The following is a 19,661-nucleotide window of genomic DNA, read 5'->3' as shown; positions in this document are numbered from 1 at the left end:
CCGCTCCCCAACAGGAATCTATAACAATGTCTGGTGTGGATGATCTAATTCCTCTACAGCGCCCACTAAAAAACTAACCAACCCCAAACCATGTCCAATAGTGACATGAGCTTTGCTCCGCCCATATTAAACAGGAAATGACCTGTTTATTTCTGCTGGTTGTCTTAATTTGACTTTTTATTTTTAAGGGTTCAAACCTGTGCCAAAATGATGAATCCTATCAGCACTGGCTGGTGTTGATAGGACACCAGTTGCAACCTTACAGGTCTGACTGAATGGCAAATTTCAATCCCTCGCTGATTGCCTATGTTTGGCTCTAGATCCAGGGGTGGAAATTAGCACCCACCACTGGCCAAATGCAGGTTAAAGTATGAATTAGCGTGTAAATTGGTGCAATGCAGCCGCCACTATGGCAGGTTGACATTTTTTACAGTAAAAAACAACCCACTGAATTCAGTTTGAACTTCTCTCCATGGGAGGAGTGGCTGACTGACTCTAGACTGATGCACATACTCCAGAGCAGTCCTAAGGCTGTCATAATTTAACAAAAAAATATATCAAATATCATTTTTATCGACCGCGACAGCCCATTGATTTCATTGACGGCCTTTGGACTTATCTAATGAAATCCTACGGTTCTCCTTGGCCCGCTATTTACAAAAATGTCTGAGTGGAAATGTCTGATGACATTTCATTCTGGAAACTTATTTCCAGAAAATAATGTTAATTTCCACCCCGGTCTAGATCACACATGCATCATCTGATTTGCACCAAACTGTATGTATGACCTTTGTAAAGCTCTAAAGAGACCGATAGTATTATCGTGAAATTTGGCTCAACCTTGGCTCCTACTTTTTTGCAATAGTTGTATGTCTTAGTACATCATCCCATCAGCTCCACAGCTTTCTTTTACATCATCAAGGAACATTGCTGCACAAATTGGTGTGGTAATTTATGACATCACAAAAGACCCACCCACTCAGAGAAGATGCTGAAGATAATGTAGATAATATGGTGACTTATAATGCTTCCACCTGCATGTTTCATAAGATTGAAACTCAGGGTGGTCCCCAGTGTATTACAAGTCGATTCGCCATGCTTTACTATTCCCCTGCCAGACAACCCGTTGCTTGTTTTTGTTTTTCAGAAAATATAATAATAATAATAATAAATTAAAGCCGCAAGCGGCGTTAGAGGCCCTTGCACCCTCACGGCAACCGCAGAGGTTCCAGCAATGTCACGCTCTCACCACCACTCCCCGCAGCCAGAGGGAAGTCAAGTCTTCACACCGCTGAAAGGGAGGCGGGACACCTTGCCCTAAACTCTGGTTCCTGACTTGATCGCTGCTCTGCACTCAGCCCAAAAGATCTCAAGATTGCCGCAACAGACTTGGGAATTAGACAAAGGTCACTCAAGTGATGAAGATCTGGATGTTTGGAAGATAACAACCAGCTTTGCTTTGTTTCTATTCAAAAGAGGATTTGTCATACGAAGACAAGACTCTGTCCAAGGACACTAAAGCCTTCTGTTGCTGAGATCCTTCATCATTTGGGTATGACTCTGCCTGCACCCCAAAGGCTTGCTTAGTAAATTGTAAATTGGCTCACAAGCCCAGAGGAGTTGTGAGGTTTAGAGCAAGGGTGGCAATTGCGCAATAATGGACAAAGCCAAGTTTGTCGCTCTGCCATGCCCCCTGAACATGTACGAAAAGTCAATTTTTTTTCAAACTTTTAAAACTCCATGCCTTATCTGCATTTTGACCGAGAATGAAGCCAATAGGTCAAAATATCTAGGAGGAGTTTGTTAATGTTTGACGTGAGCAAAAGTGTAAAATGACCAAAATTTGGGTCCTTTGACCCATGCAAAGGGAGGTTGCTCCCTGTGCATTTTAAGGAGTACCTTAAAATGTTTCGTTCATCTTTGTGAACAAAACATTATGCACCCTTTACATCTCAACACTCTGTCCAGCATGCTGATCTGTGTCTGTCTTCCCTGTAAACTTTATGTATGTGATCCCGGTTGACCAGTGTGTTGGTGGTTTACAAACCAGCACTAATCTCATCATGCAGGTTCAGCCCACTGAGGAGCTTTTGTGCTCACGTCATAGTAACACATCACGCTGGTTTTATATTATTTTATTCTTATTTTTAGTATCATTTTTGTGGCAACACAATGCATCAAACCATATGAAATGCTTTATTCACTTACAGACAGACTGAGTTAATGCGCGCAGCTGCACAGATACCAGAGAATCTCGTTCCACAAACTTGAGCAATCAAAATAGTTTCTGTTTCTATTAAAACTCGACACAAAATGGAAGAGCTACAAAAGCCACATTAAAACCACTTAATTAAATATCCCATTTGTTGCAACTCTGTGTGCAGTGCAGCTATTCAACTCATCATGCAGGGCCAGTCAAAGGCTGTATGAGGACTTGATCAGAATTTGACCTAAGGATCCCTCTTGCTGTGAAAAACAGCTTCTATGTTAGATTTAGTGAAATCTGGGAGAGGGGGAGTAGTTTAATTGGCCAACCTAAAAAGCGATCAGTTTTAAGTGCATAAACAATATGACTTCCTTTAAACATTCCTGAATACAAAAACCTGGAAAACAGAATCTTCTGACATGTTTGGTTTGAGCAATAAAAGATTTATTGAAAATGACCTTACAGTGGCGGTCTGTCTATGGGCTTCATGGGCAGTTGCCCAGGGTGACATCAGAAAGGTGTGGGGCACCAAAAACTAGAAAATAAAATATATCTTATCTATCAATTGTCTGCTGAACAAGTTTGCTACTACTTGTATACATGTATAGTGAAGTACGTTTCTCTAAGTTGCTGGTGACTACTGGGAGCATCACCTTTTTCATGCTGCAAAAAAAAGATTACAATTACTTTTAAATGGTTGGAGTGTAGCAGAAAAGTGGCTTGACCAGGGCACCATTCCAGAGAACCCATAACTGTGACTATATTTACATTTCAAGTTTACAAAGTTAGAAATAGTGATTAATCATGATTAATCACAGTGCCAGAGAGTGGTTAATCTGATTTAGATTTTGTAATCGATTGACCGCATTAGTTTTAAGATAACAATAGGTTGTGTTGGCACATCTTGAGCTTTAATAAGTAACTTTTTATTAGTGGAATGAAACAGGGTTGTTTCTGTAGATTTTACTCTGACTTTTCATGCAGAGGTGGGTTGATATGTAAAGTATTTTTTCTTATTTATTTCCTTTTACACTTTGTTGAAGATCATTACATTTCTTAAGATCTAAACCTTCCAATTTAAACAAGGCTGAAGACTTAGTCATAACAAAAGAATGAAAAACAGTGTGCTATGAAGATCATTTCACTTACAAACTGTGGAGGAGGGACTGTTTGGTTGGTGCTAGAAACACTGACTTCCTGACCACTCTGCGCACAGGCCACCAAACGGAGAGCAACATAAAATCCCTGGAAGAGAAAAAAAATATATATATATATATCAGCTGCAACCTAGTAATGATATTGCCAAAAGAAAAACAAATTGCACATTTCTTACTGAAATGTGTATTTGAATATGAAATACATTGTTAGGATCTGGGTTTCTGAAAGTGTTTCTCCCCATTGGCTCTCTGCTGGGAGTGGCCTGAAGCAGAGCTCCACACCTCACCTCTCTGCCAGATGATTACTCCCTCACAGTATAAGCCTGATCCCCCAAACCCATAATCCCACCTCTGAATCTCACATCCCTGCCCTCTCCAGCCCACAGTTGATTCCTGTCGGAGATACTTACCTTGGACCTCCCGATTGGTTGCCCAGCCCCTTTTTACCTCCCATTGGGAAGCCTTCCAGGAGACGTAAGCTAATTTCTCCTGCTGTCCTATCATTCTGCCCACCTCTCGCACAGTCATTGACATATCTCTTTGATTCCAGACGAGCCCCGGACCCGATCCAAAGAATCACCAGCAAGACACCAGTAATTGTATTTTGTAAATAAATTCTTAACTTACTGTTGCTTCCTGAGTCTAATTCTGCATGTGGGTCAGAAGCCTACCCTTGAACATGACAGAATCATCCAGCCAGCAGTCTGACCCAACAGAATCTTCTCCAGAGCCGTTAGTACAGTGGTCCCCAACCCCCTGGGCCGCAGACCATTACCGGACTGCACAAGAAATAATTAAATATTTCCTTTGTATGTATTATGTGAGTCTGGAGGAGCTTTTATTTTTTGAAAATCTTTTAACTGGATTCCCTCGGTTACATCTCTCATGCCATCATTGAGCCACAAGCAGCAAAATGAGTCAGAAACAAATCAGATTCTTTGGAAAGTTTCTTTGCAAAGGGGAAAAGGCCCAGAGAAGAGACAAGAGAATGAATTTATCCAGGTACCTCACCAACCTGCGATAGGTGACCAGCTTGTTAATGAGGCAATGAAGTCTTCAAACTGCTTCGCGACTTAGAGAACAAGAATACCCTGTGCATCACTTCGGGAGTTATTGTTTCCGTTCACTTCCAGATGGGACCGTCTCGTTGCAGAGAAACAATCTCAGGGCTCCCATTGATTTGTATTTATCACGAGTTAAAATTTTCATAAAAGTAAATGTTTGTTTATCTTACTTTGAAGGGATATGTAAACGTTATCATAGTGACCAGAGTAAGACAATGTTAGGCCAGTCCGGATGGTCTTTAGGCGCATGTTGGAGAAACAGTTGTACGTCAAAGCAGAGAAATGCGAGTTTCACACCTCTTCCCTTCCCTTGAGAGCGGGCTGGTAAAGTCAGACCCAGAAAAGATTCAAGCTGTTCTTGACAGCCCCACTTCCTCGTCCCATAAACAGGTGCAACGGTTTTTGGGTTTTCCCAATTTTTACCACCGATTCATCAGGAATTATAGTCAGTCTGCCCTACCACTTACCAGTCTAACATCCATTAAGAAACCATTTGTCTGGTCCTCTAAGGCTAACAAATTCTTTAATGGTGAAAGGTCTTCCACTGTTCCTATTCTCATTCAGCCAGATCCATCCAGACAATTTATTATGGAGGTTGATGTCTCAGAGACTGGGGTATGGCTGTTCTCTCTCAAAGTTCCCCACAGACAACAAGCTCCATCCTTGTGCCTTTTTGCCCATCGTTTATCTCAAGCTGAGAAATTATGATGTGGGGACAAGGAACAGTTTGCCATCAAATTAGCTTTAGAAGAGTGGCAACAATGGTTAGAGGGGGCCAAACATCCCCCTGCAGGACTGACCACAAGAAGCTTCAACCCAAGACAGTCGCGTTGGTCTCTTTTTTTCTCTCGTTTCAACTTCATCATTTCTTATAGACCTAGTTCCAAAAATGTTAAATACAATACTCTCTCTAGATAGTTCTCCCGAGACCATGACAAAACCATCGCTAACATTATCCCTCAGCCTTGTGTAGTTGGGGCCATCTGTTGAGACATCCAAAGGGACATTCAAGAAGCCCAAACACTTGAACCAGTGTTGGGACCTCCTAACAGAATCTATGTTCCTTCCGCAGTCAGATCAAGATTCCTCCACTGGGCTCGCACTGCTAAATTCTCCTGTCATCCTGGAGGCAACCGCATGCTTGCACTGATCCGTCGTTCCTTCTGGTGGCCAAACCTTTATGCCAGTGTTAACAGTTATGTAGTAGCTTGTCCAGTCTGTGCCAGAAGTAAGGCCTGCAATCAGCTCTCCAGTGGCTACTCCAACATCTCGCCATTCCAGGACTCCTGTGGTCTCACATAGCCCTCGACTTTGTTGCTGGTTTGCCATTTTCCTTACTATAATGGATGATTTTTGAAAGGTTTGTCACCTCATCCCATTACAAAAATTTCCCTCCCCGCAAGAGACTGCTCAACTCCTCATTAAACATGTTTTTTGTCTCCATGGAACCCTCCTTGAAATCCTGTTTGACGAATCCCAGACCCGATCCAAAGGATCACCTGCAAGACACCTGTACTTGTATTTTGTAAATAAATTCTTAACTTACTGTTGCTTCCTGGGTCTGATTCTGCATGTGGATCAAAAGCCTACCCTCGAACGTGACATATATATTGGATAGTTGAAAAAAGATGAACATTGATTTTAATATGAACATGTTTTCATATTAAGATGTTTGATAATAATTTATCTTCATTAATAAAAAATAAACACACGTTTTTTTGTAACTCTGACGGGGTGTGCATAAAACTGACATGACAATGTAATAAACATGACAAAACACCTGTCAACATGAGTAAGTCTTCATGAATATTTATGACTGTTATGAAGTGGACCTAAAGAGGAACGATCTAAAATCAATGCACAGCTTCAGTTATTACAACTAAAAACCAGCGATCAGCCCGAAACCTGGGAGTAGTGATGACCTCTGACCTGAACCTTGCGAGCCACATAAAGACAGTTACAAAGTCGGCCTTCTATCACCTGAAGAACATCTCCAGGATTAGAGGACTAATGTCTCAGCCAGATCTAGAGAAACTCATCCATGCGTTTATCTTTAGTCACATTGATTATTGTAACAGCGTCTTCACAGGCCTGTCCAACAAATCAATCCTCCAGCTGCAGCTGATCCAGAAGCTGCTGCTCCTGTTCTCACTAAAACCAGGAAGATAGAGACATAACAGCAGTTTTAAAGTCCCTCCACTGGCTCCCTGTAGCTCAAAGAATAGATTTTAAAATACTGTTGTTAGTTTATAAATCACTGAACGTTTTAGCACCACAATACATCAAAGATCTGCTGTTGTTGTATCAACCTTCCAGACTCTCAGGTTCTGGTTCTGGTTCTGCTCTGCATCCCCAGAACCAGAACCAAGAGAGGAGAAGCAGCTTTCAGCATCTATGCACCAAAAGTTTGGAACAAACTGTAAAACAGCAGAAACCCTGACTTCCTTTAAATGTCAACTAAAGAGAGATGAATAAAGTAACTATGCAACTCTGGGTTCCTCAGAGCGGATCCTAATTTGTGCCTAATGCAGTGGATTTCTTGCTCTCCGTCTGCAGATGTATTAAAGATTGTTCTTGCTCCCTGACTTTTGTCTGGACCTCACTCTGAATTGTGCACTTCACAAACTTTAGAAGTTAATAAAAGAATCTTAAAATCTTTCGATAAAAGACGGCTCCAGGCAGCACTGCTGAGCTGAAGCCAGGGCTCAACACAGGTAGCAACTGGAACATGATCGACGGACTGAAGCACACAAAAACAGACGCCAAAATGAGACGAGGACCCGTGCTGTAAGGACACAGGTGGGGTTAAATACACTAAGGGAAATCATGGAAACAAGACACATCTGGGAATAATCAAGAGGAGCCAGGACAACACGGAGACTCAGGGACACAAAAATGAACACAGAAAAACAGATCCTGACATTTTCATCATTTATTTAAATACCATTCCAAAAATGTCCCTTGCTGCACACTGTCAGAATGGTAAGCTGGCAGAAAAATGTCTTGTTAACATGACCGGTTGGTATAAAGTGCAATACAATTATTTCTTAATACAAGTAGCACAATGAGTAGAGATGAACAAAATTATTCTGATCAAATATTTGTTTGGCAGACGTTCATACAGCCTGTTGTTATTCAGAATGCATCATTTAATATATAGTTTCAGCCACATGAATGTATCTTTTCACTTAATGGGCATTCAGAATTATTTCCAACCAGATACTCAGGCTAATGGCTTAAGATGTTTATTAGACTGCTTGCTGCCTCACCGCCTCACACCTGAGCTTATGACAGTAGAGTACTCGGAGGAAACACTAGAAGACTCGCAGGGGGTACTAGGAGGCTAGGAAAGGGCACTAGGAGGCCCAAATGGAGAACTAGGAAGCTCTGGAGGGACAAAAGGGTGACATCCACTAACTGGGGTTGATAAGCCACTGACTAGGCCAGGAGGCTTGGGCGTGCCGGTTGGAGCGCCGGCTGGAGCGCCGGTTGGAGTGTGAGCTGCGCCAGCTATGGGAGCAAAGGCTGCAGCTATCTCTGGAGCAGGAGGAGGCGCTGGTCCCGGAGATGCTGGAGATGGGCTGGCGGAGAGATGGTCTGGCTTGGGAGGCAAAGGATTGCTTTTCAGCATGGCAATCGCTGTCAGGTGCTCCCACTCTGCCTCCTGCAGCAATTCCGCCAGCCCCAGATGCGGAAGACACGGGACCCAGTAATCCAACATACGGACCATGCGTGTGGTAATTCCCAGGTGCTGACGAGCGGAATAAGGTTTTGCCACCTCCTCCACGTGATCCTTGATTGTTTCTTTTAATCCAGCTGGATCCATTATTGTAGCGAGCCTCACCTCACTCAGTTTAGTTGGGTCCTTCTATCATGTTTTGCAGTGTGAGGTGGTGAGACGGCACGCTGTAGGCCCAGGTAGAAGTGGAATGAAGGTTTAATGACGTGTAAACAGTACAGATGATCCAAAAAACAGTCCTAATTCCCAGTCAGCACTGCTGAGCGGAAACCAGGGCTCAAACACAGGTAGCGACAGGGTAAACGACAGGACTGAGGAACACTTACAGCTGACAAGACGCCAAGTAACCCTAACCCTAACCCTGCCCTTAGCACCGCAGACGGCCGCCAGTCCTCTCCTGTGAGGTCTGCTTCCAGCGCCGTGGACGTCGCCTAGACCAGGGGTCACCAACCTGGTGCCCGGGGGCACCCGGTCGCCCGCAGGGACCTTTTCAGTCGCCCTCGGAGCCACTTCTAAAAATAGCCATTATCATTAGGGAGCACTACCAAAAAATAATTTAATTAAATGGTTTTACATTGAAGTAATGACGTTTGTTTATATTTAGAGTTCAAAAGAGGGAAATGATAAAAACGTTTAAAATAAATTGCTTTATGTATAAAACTCTTTCCTGTTGTTAATGTTCAGAACTGCGCAGGCGCCTGCAGGAAGCTATCGGAGCAGCAGCGCCTGCAGCTGCGCTCTGCATAGCTTGACATTTTCCTTTAAGTAAAGAAAGAAAAGAATAACTTCTGGAGTTTTTATTATTTAACCCTATTTACTATTAACAAAATTGTGAAGAAAAAATAAATAAATTGTGTCAAAACATCTTATTGTAGCGCACACCTGGGAATCAACACTGTTCTCTTTCCGTGAACCACATGAGGAGGCTTCGCTTCCATGTCTTTATTATTTAGCATCATCTGGAAAAAAGTCCGCTGCTCTTGGTTCAGGTTTGTGCTGATTTTTGCGCATTGGAGAGGTGCTTGTGCTCTTGCAGGTCAGGTGCAGTGATAGTTTTGTGTCGGACCTTTATTTTTTCCACATCTGCTGGTGTCAGCCAGCGGGTGACCCGTCAGATGTTCGGTTCGCGAAACCACGAAAAAAGCGAATAAACCCGTCAGAACCGCACAGACTGTCAGAAGCTCAGGCTGAACGTAGAACAACAGGAGGTTCAAACCCAACTCGTTCATTTTTAGCTTGCAGAAAAACGCAAAGCCGTGAAATTAATAAAAGCAAACTGACCAGTAAGACTTGGGCTTTGGGGTTCCCCACCTCACGCATCAGACCGACAGCTGTGTGTGTATAATATGTTTTGACACAAAAGATATTTTATTTTCCACAATTTTGCTAATAGAACAGATGGTTAGATAAAACAATAACTCTTCTTTTCTTTTTTATTTAAGGGAAAATTTCAAGGTACTCAGTACAGCTGCAGGTGTTACTGCAACAATCCATCAGTTTGCTTTGGTTTATTTCAGTCACTTGTGGCCAGTTTAGAATCAGAGAAAAACTCCAAAACAGAATCAAATTTAAAACTCTGTGAGCTAAAAACTTCTGATCACATAATAGCAATTAACCATAACTGCCATGGTAAATTATTACTGATAACTATTGTGAGTGCCCTTCGTGTTGCTCTGTACCCGTGAAGTAGCTCTCAGTCTCAAAAAGGTTGGTGACCCCTGGCCTAGACCTTCCACCTGCATCTGGGTTTTCCGTTTGTTTGTTTTGGACTCTTGGCCTCCTTTCTGCGCTTCCGCCCACCTTGTTGGGTTGTTTTTTCATTAAACCTTCCTTCCACTTCTGGCGTGGTCCACAGCGCCCTTCCTCACGCAAAACGTGAGAGAATTAAGTTCATATTGCATTTTTTGTTCATGTGTTTTTGTTCCTTTTTTGAAGTGACCACAGCGGAGTGAGTCATCACCCACTATGAGAATGTCCAGAAGGGATTTATCGAGTTTGAATTCATGGAAAGGCTTTCACCATGATTAACATTGACCACAACTATTGCAACAGATATAATTTCTGAGCATTTCCAGATACCGTTATAGAACTGCTTCTAGGAAATTAAGACAAGAAGAAGATCTCCCTGTTATCAGAACGCTGCAGAAAGAGTATAACAGAGATGGCTGACATAATCAAAGCAAAAAATTTTAGGACTGTTGAAAGAACCTATTTTCTTAAATTAAAGAATAAGTAATTCTGTTTTAGTTTTTCAATCAGTATTTCATGGTTACAATATACTGGCCAGAAGTTAAAACTTAAGAACAAGTTATCTTTTGTTTTATTCCAGTGTACAAAGGGTTTGTTCTACAGCTATGATGGTTGTTATAAATAGTCTGGTGTTTTCCGAAGGTAAGACTTAACATTAATGAGTGATAACTTAGCACTTGACACTGTAATAACAATTAATGACTTCTTCATAACTGTTGCTACCTGCTTCCTTTTACTTGAGGTAATAGTTAATATTAATGGCACTGTAATAATACATAATGACACCTTCTTAACTGGAGCTGCCTGTTCCTCTTGATGTAAGAGGAATTATTGAGGACTCTGTTATTAAATAATTTGACAGTGTAATAAAGCTTATTGAAATCTTTATTGTTGGTCCTACTTGTTCCACTTTATTTCAGGTAAGGGATGTTGGGAGTATAAGTTTGGTTATATTAATTTCAGAAACAGTTTGTGCATATAAAATATTAGATGTAGCATGAATACTTTGAGTAGATTTTAAGTTAGGTAGATTTGGATAAAGATTCAAACTAAAGCAACTGCTGACTTTCTGAACTTACATAAATCACTAAAGAGGGCCTTCAGAGAGGGAGTGTTGATTGTGTAGGAGTTCAGTGAAACACTAAAACCTGGGGGGTGTGGCCTAGGTCTCAACATTGAGTAGACATGTATTGACGGAGCTCTGACTCAACTTCAACATTTTCTCACCCTAAATAATATTTTAAACTTCTACTCAGCAAATTCGTAGTATACCATAACCCAATGAACAAGATGACGAAGCCCAAAGGAAATAAGAAGGACAAAAGCTCGGGGGATGAGGCCGTGGACGACCGGACCAAGCTAGCAAGCTTCGAAGTGGCTAATGCTAACACGAGCCCCGCGCGCTCTCCAGGTCCATCCGCCACCAATGAAGACGTCCTAGCTGCCATAAGCAAGCTTAGCAGCACGGTCGACATGAAGTTTGTGGAGCTCAATGGAGCAATTGCCAGTCTCAAAGCGGCGCTTGCCGATATTTGTGATCGTGTGACATCATTCAGCTACATTCAGCGCTCCAGAGGATGCCGATAAATTCCTGAGCCGGCAAATTGAGGATTGGCAATTTGGGACTAAATGAAGCAGGTGGACAGACCATTTCTTTGTTGTCATGTTTGAAATCTTGAGAAAGCGAGAAGTAAAAAATTTTTGTCATTGAGTGAGAAATTGAACTTATTCATTTTAATACGTTAATTGTATGAGGTTGAGCGGCAACCCGGGTTGGAGAGATGGAGAAGCTTGTTGCTAATCCTCCACCAGGTGGAAGGCTGGTTCTAGCTTTTAGTTGGGGGTATGGAGACACCGCTCCTGGTTTCTGTTCAGTTATGTTGGGGGGTGGGGAGGGTTCATTACGTTATTGGGAGGGTTGTTTCTTGCACATCGGCATGTTCTGAATACTGTACAATTATCTTCACAGTCATGCAACACATAGTTACTAAAATATATACAAATTGATGTCAACTGATCCACATAAACAAAGTAAGTATGGAATTAATCTGATTAGCTGGAATGTTCGAGGGATAAATAGCCCTCTAAAAAGAGGTAAAGTTTATGCACACCTGCGTTCATTGAAGGCTGATGTTTGTTTTCTCCAGGAAACTCATATCAAGAAAACAGCTGCTAAAGTTCTTAGTCCCTCTTGGGCCTCCCATGTATATCAGTCAAATTTCAGCACAAAAACTAGAGGGTTGCCATTTTGATTAAAAAACATACACCTTTTGTTCACAAACAGACAATTTCAGATCAAGGGGGAAGATATGTGATTGTTAGTGGGCTGCTGAATTCTATACCTGTGACTTTTATAAATATATATGGGTCTAATTTTGATAATCCCATTTTTTTTCAAGACCTTTTTAATTTAGTACCGGATTGGGTTGGCTCTAATATAATTATTGGGGGGGATTTAAACCTAATCCTGGACACAATTTTAGATAGACATAGACATTCATTCAAGAGCAGGGAGTCCCTTAAAAGTCTATTACAATCTCCTAATATGGTTGACATTTGGAGACTGCTATATCCTAATGGGATAGATTATTCATACTTTTCAGCAGTACATAAGTCCTACTCTAGGATTGATTACTTCTTATTGGACTCTAGGTTGCTGGCATCAGTATCAAGCTGCAAATATCACAATATTCACATATCAGATCACGCTCCTGTGTTGCTGAACCTTAAACTAGATTTTAAAAAAGGGAGACAGAGCTGGCGCTTAAATAAGGCACTGCTGAAAGATAAGGAGTTTGTCTCCTATATCTCAGACGAAATTAAGTCATTTCTGAATTCTAATGATAAGGGGGATGTGGATGATTCAATGCTTTGGGAAGCAATGAAGGCTGTTATAAGAGGATGTATAATCTCATTCGAGGCAGCAAAATGTAAAGAGTCCAAGTTAAGGTTGGATGAAATAGATGACCTGTTGACCACCTTAGAAAACGCATATAAATTAAAACATAGCCCTGACATTTTGAATAAAATAACAACTCTACGATATGAATATAACTCTATTATGTCAAGAAACGTTTCTAAATTACTGGTTCAAGTCAAACAAAGATACTTTGAGTTAGGCGATAAACCCCATAAGCTATTAGCCCGCCAGCTTAAACAAACACAGGCCTCTAGAGCCATACATCGTATTAAGCTTGAAGATGAAACTTTACTCACAGATCCGGATAAAATCAACGACTGCTTTGCAGACTTCTACACTAGTGTCTATCAGTCACAAGGAAAATTGGACATTGAAAATATGGACAGATAATTTTTGAAAGTTTGAATTTGCCAAAACTGCCATCAGATTCAGCTGAGGCTCTGGAAGTCAACATAACTTTACAGAAATTTGAATCTGTTATTTCTACACTTCCCAACAACAAAGCGCCTGGTCCTGATGGCTTCAGTGTTGAGTTTTGCGTCTGGTAGCCCCCCTTCAAGGGGGGGTACTGTTGTGTTCCGTGTGTTTCTGTTGTGTTTATTTGAGTTTCTCCGTGTCCTCAGTCTCCTTGTTGTCCTGTCTTCCTGCTGATTACTCCCAGGTGTGTCTTGTTCCCTTGATTACCCTCAGTGTATTTAAAAATTTCATGATTTACTGAATGACACTTTATGGCCAGAGTCATAAAGTGTCTGCTGAACTTACTCATGTTCATGATAAGTGTTGTTTTATTCACACCCCATCAAATAAAGTGTTACCACTTTTTTTTTTAAGTACAGACTTCCTGACCTGTTTGTCCAAATAGCCTTTTCCTTCAGGATCAGCCAAATCCCAAATCTGTAAGACAAAACACACAAAATAAAACAAATTAACTGAATTGGTTATTACTTTACTGCCTCTCTGTCCTGAGGGGGAGGTGGAAAAGTGTACTCCTTATCACACATCTTGTGACTTAGGGGTCTCCGACCATAACGTCATTTCCATGGCATGTGTAGTGGTTATAAAACTATTTTAGACAACTAAAAGGAAAAACAAGTTCTAGTGATCTGCGATCAATTATGTTGGTCTTTCAAGTTCAGCGCTACAGACAGATACAGTAAAAGGTAGCCTAAGTTTAATGAAGTTAAAAATATATATATTTTTTTGTTAATGCTACTTTCCGGCTATGTTTGTTTATAATTCTTGAAAAATTTAACCTTTTAGATTGTAAGTTTTGAGCGTTTGTTAATCGAGTCTCGATTGGTTTTGTCTGATCGGATGTAGGGGAACGCGACGTTTCTGCTCCTCCTTTATAACACTGGAGACAAAAGTAGTAACATTGTGTCCGTGTTTTCATTGTTTCATTTTGGAGGCACCGCTGGGATTGAGTGAGGCAAAGTTTGACTTCTAGGACCAGATGTCTCCAGCTCTCATTCAGCTCCCCTTTGACTTACTTACCCAGGCCGACGACATCTGCTGGACAACTGTGTGGCAGTCTGAGTTTCTGCAACCGAGGGCAAAAGTAATCTGAGGTTAACCTAAGGTGCCAGGAGTGCTGCAACCAAGATTTAGCAGACAAATTACTGCTACAACAGAACACTGATCAGCTACCACAACGAAGATGGAGTCAGCCGAGGTAGAGGCATTACAGCTGGAGATAATAGGACTTTTGTGCACACTGCCAGCAGAAAGCCAAACAGAACTGTGTGATTTTAAAGACAAGATAACTGAGCTCCAAGTTCAGGCTACAGCTATCCGGGTAAAGAAACTTCAAGTAGCACGACACGAACAGCAGAATGAATATGATGAGATACTGGACAGTATATCAACAGAAACCAGACCCTCTCAGTCTCATGTACCATCCCAAAAAACATGCTCACGAGAAGGATGTACATAAAGTTCCAATGTCCAGCCTTGAAATTCCAGCTTCAGTCCTACATCAGACCCTGCTGTATGGCACAAAGAATTCAAAATATCTGGACAAATTGGAGACCCAGGACAAAAGGATCGCCTCACGTTTTCCAGTCTCGCACGACAAATTGAGCATGGCCTTCTCAAAGGCTTTCCAGAGACTGAGATCGTTGATGCTGTCATAAGGGCCATTGTCCCAGGGATGCAATTACAGAGCTACCTAGAGGGAAAAAAACAACCTTACACTGCCCACTCCTAGAAGAATACTGTGCTACCATTATCAGAAAAAAAGTCCAACAGAATTATATAAACAGCTGTCATCAGAAGCACAGGGCGTTGAGGAGACTCAGAGTTTTCTCATCCGCACTCTAGACCTACGACAGAAGATTCTGTTTGCATCACAAGAGTCAGAGTCAGGCTTACGTTATGATCCAGTGCTAGTGCAGAACATGTTTCTCTATACAGTTATGACTGGTTTGTTGAACGATAACATAAAACGTGACATTCAGCCATCTCTAGAACAAGCTTGTGTTTCTGATTAACTTTTATTTGAAAAATTAAATATTGCATCTGCCTATGAAAGTGAGAGGCAGGACAAGAAAAAAATGCATGCACCACAGCGATCTGTCACTGTTCACTCTGCTCAGTTTGACCACACCACCACTGAGAAGAAGAACAAAATAAGCCAGTCGAGTCACAGTAAGAGCCAAACAGATATTCTCTCAGAACTGCAGGAGATGAAAGCAAACATGACTCTGCTTAAAGATCTGAAAGCTATTTATTAAAGAGTCTATGCAGCAGTCCTCTTATCTGCAGAGGCAGCACCCAAACCAGGTATCAGGACCAGATTGCAAACCAGCTCAATCAGTACCAGCTTACCACAACTCATCACAGACACACCAGCCTGCAGTGCATCCTGGTTACCATCAAGCTACTCCAGTGCAATACAGCTACTTGCAACCCCATTCAACACATGACAATGATTTACCACCACCCCAAGGACAACATGATCATCTCCCACCCAATCAGAGATATGGAAATCAACGCCCCCCTTTCCACCACTTCACTACAGTCTAGGAGGAGGTGCTACGCCTGCCAGCAGGAAAATCTGGAGGATTGCATTCACTGCTTCAGGTGTGGCAGCAGTGAACACTTCTCAGCTGGCTGCAGAATGAGGAGATCAGGCCAATTCAGAGGGAGTGCTTTAAACGAGCAAGGGTTACCCCAGCGGAGCAGGGAGTGACCGCGTCATCAGCAGTGCCCCAACTCTGTGCACACTGTGGTGCAAGTGGATTAAAGGTGAGACTGAGACAATGTTCATCTTGTAAGAGTGTGTTATACTGCTCCGAGGGATGTCAACATTAACACTGGGCTGAACATAAAAATCAATGCTCAACAACTTCCTGCAGTACTGTCCGAGCCACACCACGAAAGGAAAAGCAAATTAAATTTGCCCCACAAGTAGGAAAAAAATATCTGGTTGACTGCTACAACAGGTACAGTATAACATGCTGTTGTAGCATGTTATACTGTAATCCATTATAGCATAATGGTTATAATGGATTATAATCATTATGAAATGGTTATAATCCTACACTGTAACAAATTGCTGTAAAAAAAACGGCCAAAACTGAACAGTATCATACTGTTTCTATTGAAAACGGTACTGCACCGTGAAAAACAATGCATTCTGGGCAATTATTACTGTTTTTAATAAAATACTGTAGTATACTGTGAGTAGCATTGCATTTTGGGAATGATGTTAGATTCAACGGTAAGGAGGCTGTCTTTAAACAGAACGCTACTGTATTTCTGAAGAAGACATGTTGTTGTGACATGTGGAAGCAACCTCTAGAACAGGGGTGCTCAAGTCCAGTCCTACCATCCTGCAACTATCAGATGCATCCCTGCTCCAACACACCTGAATCAAATGAATGACTCGTTACCAGGCCTGTTCATAGCTGAGCCTGATCTACTGGAGTAAGGCTGCAACTAAAAGTTGCAGGACGGTAGCTCTCCAGGACTGGACTTGAGCACCCCTGGTCTAGAACTTTCTTTACAAGGACAATCCTTTTGAATCTTGCATTTTATGAGCCAATCCTAAGGTAAGTTATTTTTGATGATTCATATTTACAAATATTGACATGTTTGGAAGCTCTTTTTCTTTCTTTTGTGTAATTTGACTTGAATTGCTATGATTAGCTGCTAAAGTGAAATTGGTGAATGGATATCAACTGGGAATTTGGAGTTTCACAGAGTTGACTTGGCAGAAAACTGTTTAAATGTTATGCTGGTGTCTCTTTATTAACTCTTAACATTCAAAAGTTTGTCTTCATCTAGCACACATTAAACCCTGACTCCTTAAGCATCATATGCTAATCTGAAATTACTGCATTTTCAGGCGCTTTCTTGATATCAAACCAAGGCCAGCTGTAGCAAGATCATCTCCAAGGGGACAGGGAAAATTTTTCAAAAGAAGTCGGTCACTGTCATCCCCCGTGTTTCAACTCTGCTGAAAAACCTCATGGACTTTGAGTGGAATTTCATAGTGAGAACTTTCTAACCAAGCTATAGATATTGTTGCCCCTCCACGCAAAAACAAACAAAAAACTATACAGGCATGAAAGCAACTTATCCCTGAACAGGAGTGTTCTTGAGAGACTTATTTGGTTTAAAGGTCAGCATAATCTTAAGACATCTCTTTTAATTAAGAGCATACATTTTGTTAAGGCTCCCACTTTCTGTTCTTCAGATGTAATTTTGACTGTACAGGCACCATGTTTAACTTATCTTGGCAGTGTTGTCTAATATTGTTTCACTGTTTTATATTTTGAAGTTGGAGCTCTGATTTTGCCCTAAAGGAAATTCAAGTCTAAATGTTTCATTTAAATTTTTATCAAACTAAAATTTGCAATTTTTTCTATGCTTTAGATTGAAAGTTAAATGTTTTATTTGTTTTATGTTGCATCATGTTGTTCCTCACTTCCACAAAAAGTTGTATTTTGTATTGAAAAAGTAGTGTGCTGAGTTGTACAATGCATTATTTCCATAATTTATTTCATACTTATTTTATTTCAGACTAATCAAAAGGCCACAATTCATGCTTTATTCAAATACTCTTTACATCAGTTAAGAAATTTATTTCACAAAATAGATGGTGATTTTCTTACTGTTTTTCCAGAATATGACTTACTTTGGACAGTTTACCCTCAACATTCTTGTAGAAAAGGTTTAGGTTTAAGGTACACATACGTTGTCGTTTCAAAACCTTCATCTTTATTATGTGGCCCACTAAAGACTGTGTATGAGTCAATGTTTGAGTTGGTTCTTTTTTTTTCCAAGTAAATGTTTGACATGATGGAACTTACATTTTCTAAGTGTTTTTTTTTTCATGTTTCTATTTTATATTGGAAATTTACAGTAGTAGGCTCATAAACTGGAATTTGGACCTATTATCAAATGTCAGTGAACAGGACTGGAAATGTATAAAAACCCACACAATGTCCATTAACAGTCGATTTAGAATTCTACAATTTAAATGGCTAATGCGTATCTATGTTACGTACATTTAAATAAATACAATAACAACATCCCAGATCTGTGCATAAAGTGCAACTCTAAAGGGACGTTAATACACTGTATGTGGGAATGCAGACAAATTACTTTGTTTTGGACAGAGGTGAAAGTTATAATTGAAAACATTATCTTAAAGCCGATTTTACTGGATCCTAAATTGTTCTTGCTGGCTCTATACCCTGAGAACTATCATTTTAGTAAAACAGAATGTACCTTTATAGATATAAGCTCACTGGCAGCAAAACAATGTATAGCTTTGGCTTGGAAAAATGTCAACAGACCAAGAGCCACGCAATGGTTGAGGGAGATGGCATTCAATTTGCCGCTAGAAAGAATAACATATATTAAGAAATCCAAACAATATCTTTTTGAGAGAATATGGGAGCCTTTCATTACTTTCATTAAGGACTTAGACCTGTCAGAGGGCCCATTTGAATTCTGACTTGTAGGAACCTGCGATGTGCTATGATGTATAGAAGTGTACACTTATATCTAACCAGTTAGAAATCATCTGAACACCCCCGTTTTATGAGAAGCTGTGTTCTGTGTCTTTTTTTTTTTTTTTGTCTGGTTGTCTTTTCTTTTTTCTCTGAAGATGTGGGAAATTAGAGTCATGTAAAAACTGTAAGGAGAAATTGTTCAAAAATTCAATAAAAAATGTTTTTGGAAATTTACAGTAGTAAGCTGTATGTGAATTCAACAGTAATGGTACCATAGAAAAACGGTAATATACTGGCAACACAGCTGCCAGGAGTCTACTGTAAATATGATAAAAACAGCAATGTGCTGTAATCAAAAGATTTCTTTTGTGACAGTAATATACTGTAAAGTTGATTACAGTAAGGGTACTGTATATTAACGGTATAATGCTGGCAACCCTGCTGCCAGCATTTTACTGTAAAAATACAGGGCAATTTGTTACAGTGTACTGTTTCAGTAACTATAGCTTGGTCACTAGGCACTATTGTGAAATCTTGAGCATAAAGTTACCTGTATAAAGTTACCTTGTTAAAAGGTCAACAAATTAGAGCATTATGGGACTCTGGCTCACAAGTGACTGTAGTCAGTGTACAATGGAAAGCGGAACACCTGCCACATGTGACTTTAAAAGACATTTCTGAGATCATTGAAAACAGTGATACTTTGAATCTCATTGCAGCCAATGGCCAAAACATGCCGTACTTACAATGGATAGAAGTCACATTCAAACTAGCTGCAGATGGAGTCCCAACAACAGAAGTAATTAAAGGCAATAGTCTTGCTTGCCCTATTATTGGTTCAAATGTCATTGGCCTGATAGTGG

The 19,661-nt window shown here is 40.7% G+C and overlaps 1 protein-coding gene across 9 annotated transcripts in view; it reads right to left on the bottom strand.

Annotated features, from left to right (window-relative positions):
• Positions 1-19,661, bottom strand: part of LOC129354663 (epidermal growth factor receptor substrate 15-like 1) — a 126,524-nt gene that overhangs the window by 86,902 nt on the left and 19,961 nt on the right. For 5 of the 9 annotated variants that reach the window (XR_008605176.1, XM_055024137.1, XM_055024134.1 and 2 more), the window contains exons 4-5: positions 13,682-13,729; positions 3,356-3,451 (exon numbers count right to left, since the gene is read on the bottom strand). The exons of 1 other annotated variant lie outside the window; for it this stretch is intronic. Coding sequence is in view for 7 of the 8 variants with exons in the window: in XM_055024137.1 (XP_054880112.1) it covers positions 3,356-3,451; positions 13,682-13,729 (144 nt within the window). In the remaining variant the exon portion in view is untranslated. The remainder of the gene's footprint in view (positions 1-3,355; positions 3,452-13,681; positions 13,730-19,661) is intronic. 3 more of the 9 variants (XM_055024138.1, XM_055024140.1, XM_055024136.1) reach the window with 2 other exon arrangements.

The sequence above is a fragment of the Poeciliopsis prolifica genome, unplaced genomic scaffold, assembly GCF_027474105.1.
Source record: "Poeciliopsis prolifica strain line A6 unplaced genomic scaffold, Auburn_PproV2 SCAFFOLD115, whole genome shotgun sequence".
NCBI lineage: Eukaryota > Metazoa > Chordata > Actinopteri > Cyprinodontiformes > Poeciliidae > Poeciliopsis > Poeciliopsis prolifica.
This window is presented reverse-complemented; position numbering and strand designations above follow the sequence as displayed.